The sequence below is a fragment of the Vombatus ursinus genome, unplaced genomic scaffold, assembly GCF_900497805.2.
Source record: "Vombatus ursinus unplaced genomic scaffold, bare-nosed wombat genome assembly UNPS02014793.1, whole genome shotgun sequence".
Classification (NCBI taxonomy): Eukaryota; Metazoa; Chordata; class Mammalia; order Diprotodontia; family Vombatidae; genus Vombatus; species Vombatus ursinus.
Genome location: NW_020954571.1, coordinates 14,909,651 through 14,915,717, shown reverse-complemented (window position 1 = coordinate 14,915,717; position 6,067 = coordinate 14,909,651). Strand labels below are relative to the sequence as shown.

General features: G+C 41.2%; 1 protein-coding gene across 1 annotated transcript in view; it reads left to right on the top strand.

The window, feature by feature from the left end:
* The first annotated feature begins 1,544 nt into the window (after positions 1-1,544).
* The window catches only part of LOC114048665 (small nuclear ribonucleoprotein-associated protein N), a 14,185-nt gene continuing 9,662 nt past the window's right edge, over positions 1,545-6,067 (top strand). The window contains exons 1-3 of the mRNA XM_027869718.1: positions 1,545-1,664; positions 2,431-2,582; positions 4,494-4,605. Of these exons, the coding sequence (XP_027725519.1) occupies positions 1,662-1,664; positions 2,431-2,582; positions 4,494-4,605 (267 nt within the window). The 5' untranslated portion in view covers positions 1,545-1,661. The remainder of the gene's footprint in view (positions 1,665-2,430; positions 2,583-4,493; positions 4,606-6,067) is intronic.

Genomic DNA, 6,067 nt, shown 5'->3' with positions numbered 1-6,067 from the left:
CATAGCCATCATGGGAGGCACTCAGGAAGACGGTGCATTTCAGTGTTTGGGGACAGCTTGTTAGTATGGAGACCTAGGCCAGAGATAGAATGTTAAGTTCAGGGAACACTTAGCAGTCCTGTCTGTCAATCATAAACAATGTGTGAAGGAGGAATGTAGTGAAAGCAAGCTAGAAAGGTTGGGAGGTCCAAAGGGCCATAAAACTGTGCATTATCCTTTGACCCAGAAATACCACTACTAAGTTTATATCCCAAAGAGCTCAAAGGAAAAGGACATTTGTATATATGTGTGTGTGTGTGTATGTAATTTATACATATATACACAAATACACATATATACAGATATATACATACAAAACTATTTATGGTAGGTCTTTTAGTGGTGATGAAGAGTTGGAAATTGAGATAATGCCTATCAGTTGGGGAATGGCTGAATAAATTGTGGTATATGATTGTGATGGGATATTATTGTGCCAGAAGAAATGAAGAGCAGGATGTTTTCAGAAATACCTGGGAAGATTTACATGAACTGATACAAAGTGAAATTAGCAGAACCAGGAGAACATTATACACAGTAACAGTAACATTCTATGATGTTTGACTGTGAATGATTTACTTATTCCAATTAACTCAAAGATCCAAAATAATTCTGAAGGACTTATGATGAAAAATGCTATTGACCTCCAGCTAGAGAACTGAAGTTTAAGTACAGATTGAAGCACAATTTTTTAAACTTTTTTCCTTTTTTTTTTTTGTAAAGTAGCTTAATATGGAAATTATTTCACATGTATAATTGATATCACATTTCTTGCCTTCTCAGTGGGTGGTAGAGGGGCAGAAGGGAGCATATTCAGAACTCAAAATTTTAAAATTGTTAATTGTTAAAAATTTAAAAAAAAAATTTTTTTTAAATAGACTATAGGACCCAGATTAAGAGGAACCTTAAATGACAAGTTGAGGAGTTTCTATTTTATGTTAGAGGTGATAAGAGAATATTGCAGGTTTTGTTGTCAGGGAAGAGACCGGTTCAAAACTGGGCCTTAAGAGTATTTTGGCAGCTCTTTGAAAGATAATAGTAGTAATTATGGACATCTTCCCTGATTCCCCCTTAATTCTAGTGCTGTTCCTCTGAGATACAGCGTATCCTGTGTATAGAGTTTGGGCAACAATATAGACTTCGAGGCATCTTCACAAAAGATCAACTGTTACAAAATTAGTATCAATCAATAAACATTTATTAAGCTCTTACTATGTGTCCTTACACTGTCCTAAGAGTTTGGGATACAAAAAACAAAAAACAAAAAACAAAGCAAGAGAGTTCCCGCCCTCAATCTAATGCGTGTTATACGATCCTTCGTAGACTGGCCACTGCTGGACAGCTCGTACAAAAGCAGCACCGCTTGGGGAAATCACTAGTGCTGGAAAGTTCCCAAGAAACCTTTCTGCCCTGGGAAAAGGGCACCTGCCCTCACCCAATATGGCGGCAGATGGGACACATTCAGTCACGTGTCCTCCCCAAACGTTCCAAGGGCTATACGTCCTCTTCGAATTTCCGTTAGAGCCGGAAGCTAAGGGGCGAGCACTTTTCTGTAGCGCTCCTCGTGTTTGCGGCCGCAGAAGCGGGCTTCTTTCTCCAAGTCGGGGTACTTCGTAGCCGGCACCATGGTGAGTAAGGTTGGGCCCTCGGGGAAAGCGAGGCCTGGGTTGGGGAACAGGCCAGGACGTGTTGGGGACGGGGCCGGGCTAGGGGCCGGGGATGGCGGGGATAGTGAGAACACTGCAGAGGGCGGGGCCGAGCGACCAAAGAGGTCAGAGGTCAGGGTCCTGCGGGGAGTGTGTGTTGGGGGGAGGGTTGTCAGGTTCTCTGTGTTCGAGGTGGGGAAAGTGAAGTCAAATCAACAAAAATATATTAAGCACTTATTCTGTGCTAGATCCGTTTAGGCAGATAGATAGCGTTTAGCTGGAGATACAAAGAAAGGCAGAAGACAGACCCTGCTCTCAAGGAGCTCACAGTATAATGGGGAAAACGATAAGCAAACAACCATGTGCATGCAAGCTGTTTACAGGATAAATTGGAAGTGATCCACAGAGGGAAGGACTAGCATTAAGGGGAATCGGGAAAAGGTGGGGTGTGGAGGATGACAGGATCATAGAATTGGGTCAGAGGTCACAACTCTATTCCTAGGGATTAAGAGCCTAGAGTGTGTTTGTATGGAGTGTCAAAGTCATATAAGGGGGAAGGTCAAGGCTAGGACATTTAGAAAGGGATAAAGGGTCACGATCTCACAGTGGTGGGGGAAGCATTGCAGGATCTTGGTTCTGTAGAGGAGGTAGAGAATGGCTGGAAAGGGAATGGGGGAGAAAAAGTACCCGGTGGGAAGTAGTCAGCCCAGGGCCCAGAGTCAATATTTTTTCCTCTCAATTCTCACAGACGGTGGGCAAGAGCAGCAAGATGCTGCAGCACATCGACTACAGGATGAGGTGCATCCTGCAGGATGGCCGCATCTTCATCGGCACCTTCAAGGCCTTTGACAAGCACATGAACCTGATCCTGTGTGACTGTGATGAGTTCAGGAAGATCAAGTGAGGAGGGCACTGGGTTGGGAAGCTTGGGGTGTGAGGAGGGGAAGGGAGTGTGGAGGGCAGGTAAGCTAGGCTTCTTGTACTTACATTTACAGAACTCTAACAGATTCTCCTCTGTTTTAGTCCTGAACACCATCCCCCTCCCACTTATCCCCACCCCCAACTTTAGTGGATTTTGAGGAGACATTTATGCCCAGACGTAATGTACACTTAGATGTTTACCAGCACACATCACCTGGAAATGATAAAAGGAAGCACAGTACAGTGGGAGGAGCCTTGGTCTTGGGATAGCTGATAGCTAAATAAAACATTTATTAAGTTTTTAGTATACCAGGTACTGTGCAAGGGAATCAGGAAATCTAGGTCCTAGATTTCTATAGGCATATAGCCCTGAGCACCCGGTTCTGTGCCAATGGATTTTTCCTAGGCATTTATGTCTAGGCTGAGTTTCCCCATCTATAGAATGAGGGAGTTAGACTAGATCAGTCCTTCACAACTTGCTGCCAGGCCACTTAGAGCCCTCAGGTCACTTGCAGCAAGAACACCAAAGGATGTTTTCCTCTACATTTTTCGATGGCAGATGGAAATCCTTTGTGCTACAAGTGGTCCTCAGGCTGAAGGTTGTGTAGACCTGGACTATATAGTCTTTAAAGTCCTTTCTACCTTAACAGTCACAATCCTTCCCCTCATGAAATTTGGTGTAGTAACTCTAACATTCCATCCATGTTCTTTTTTCAGTGTTCTAGCTAAGGCCTTTGGTTCTGTAATTCCCATTGTGTGTTTTGGAGAGAATACTTAGTTATCTGGAAAACAGTCCCTCTTATTCATTGTTTGTTAAACTCCCAGTTTCTTAAGTTCCAGAGCTTTATTCCCAATAAACAGTGACATTTAATGAAATATGTTCATGTCTTTATTTTAATTTTTATCTTTTGTTTTTTTCATCAAGTTCATTTCCAAATATAGTCATTCCCCCATCCCTTCCTCCAGTAGCCTGCATTTGTTACAAAGTATAAAAAGAAACAAGGAAAAAATGTCAGTTCAGTAAAATTACCCCATACATAATGAGTTGGTCTTATTTAATGAGTGGTATGCTTTGAAGTAAATTCACTTCAACTTAGCAAACAATTATGAAGCTTCAGTACTATAAGGCCGAAATAGTCTCATGTAGTAATATATATAATATTGTTCTCCTAACCTCTGTCAGAGGGCTGTGATTCTATGAGATCATCCTTGGGTGAAGGCATCTTGTACTGTAGTTAAGGATTTTAAAGGGGGAGCTGATTTTCACATTTAGTTAATTGTGTTTTCTGTGTAAGACATTGTGCTTCAAACTCCAACAAGCATAATGATGAATAAGACTTGGATCCTGTCCCCAAGGAGCTTATAGTTTAGTAGATGGAATATCAGTTATATAGATATTTATAATGCAATATTTAGAATGTGATTCATGCTAAAAGGGGTATGGAGTGCAGTTTGAGTATTAAGATCCTTGTTATGTGAAGTTCTGCTCTAATGCTACATAAGGCTGGATTTTAAATTATATCTACTGGTGACTGGCTGTGTGACCTTAGACTAGATCCTTTCCTCTCAGGGCCTAGTTTTCCTCTTCTGTAAAATGAGGGGATAATATGGTTTCTAAAGTCCCTTCCAGCACGCAAGTCTTGTGTTCTAAGGTTCCTTTCAGTTCTGACATGCTATGTTCTATGTTTTAAGGACCTGCCCAGCTTTAACATTCTATGATTCTAAGTCTTCCAACGTTAAGGATCCCAGGACTTCTTGAGTAAGTTACGGGCCTAGGACAAGGTGAAGGTTTTGAGGGATCCTAGGAAGCCTAGGAGCATAGAATTGCCTGTGTTGTGCAGGCCATATTCAACAACCTGTTTCACTAACATACATATTTCTGTCCTTCAGGCCAAAGAATGCAAAACAACCTGAACGTGAGGAAAAGAGGGTTCTGGGACTGGTGCTGCTTCGTGGGGAGAACTTGGTCTCTATGACTGTGGAAGGCCCACCCCCTAAAGATGTAAGGCAAAAGGGTTGGGAAAGGACAGGGAGGGGAACCCCCATCGGGGTTTGGAGGTACTCATCTTAGGAGCCTATAAAACTAAGAGAGAGGATGTGTTTGTGCCTCTTTCTGAGTCAACTGGGTGTTTAGAAGCCAGAAAGTAGCTATAGTAATTATCAAGTGCCTAGCACTTAAGTTTGGCTGGCTTTAATTAAATATTCTGATAAAGTTAGAATTACTAAGTGGATTAGGATCAATCTAGAGATTTTAGTGTTCATTGAGATAATAAATATTAAAATTTGGAAGAAATTTGAGTACAGGACCATCCTCACCCTTGTAAGTGTCATTTAAATGCTGCTTTGAACAACTTTCTTCTCCGTTCCCCTCATTGGTGCCCTCCACTCCTGAATGAAAGGGGCAAGGTAACAGGGAATATTTCTGTTTTGACTCGATGACATTCAATTTCTAAAGTCAAGGTGTTAAGCTAGATGATCTGTAAGGTCTTCCAGCTCTGATTTCTGTGATTCTAATAATGATTCCCAGCATTGATGCTCTAGGTTCTGAGGTCCTTCTCAGCTCTTTCTGATGTGCTATGTTCTAATGAGGTTGGATTAGATGATCTATAAAAGTCTTTTTCAGTTCTAAATTATAATCTTGTGCCCTCATTTGAACTTCACACCCACCTATGAGGCTGTTTATGCAGGGCAAATCACTTAGCCTTGGTCACCCTCAGTTTCCTCATCTGTAAAATGAGGATATTAATAGCATCTACTTTACAGGATTGTTGTGAGGAATCAGATGAGTTAACATGTAAATCACTTTGCCAACCTTAAATTTAGCTCAGTATGAATGTTAGCTATTGTTGCTGCTGTTGTCATAGAGAAGGTATTTGTTCATTTATGGGTTGAACCAGGTGGCTTCTGAGAATTCTTCCAATGCTGAGAGCCTGTTTTCCCATGAGGGTCCTTCTCTTGGTAAAAGTCTATAAACCTCTGAACCACATATCAGAAAAATGGGGGTTACAACTTTAGGATTTTTCTTTTGAAAGCTTGTAGACCATTAATATCCATAGATCATCATTTACTATATCCAAGTATTAAGAGCACAGTAAAATGTACAAAGCACTATAATTACACAGACATAACACTGCCTCCCTCGTAAACCCCCATGTGATATGACCATAGTCTAAGTGATTTTCATTTCACAATATCATTAAATCTTTATGACCAGACTCTGCAGTAACATTGCCTGGCTCCACTGTACCTGTTATCCAAGATAAGAATTGGACTGTTGGTGTGAACAGAATTTGTACCTAAGCCCTTGGCTGCATTAGCTCTCTGAACACCAGTCTGATCAAGGTCCTACTTATAGTACTGTTCTCATGGCAACATTCCCCAAACTCATTTGACCATAAAATGCTTTGGGACTTGAAATATCTATCTATCTATCTATCTATCTATCTATCTATCTATCTATCTAT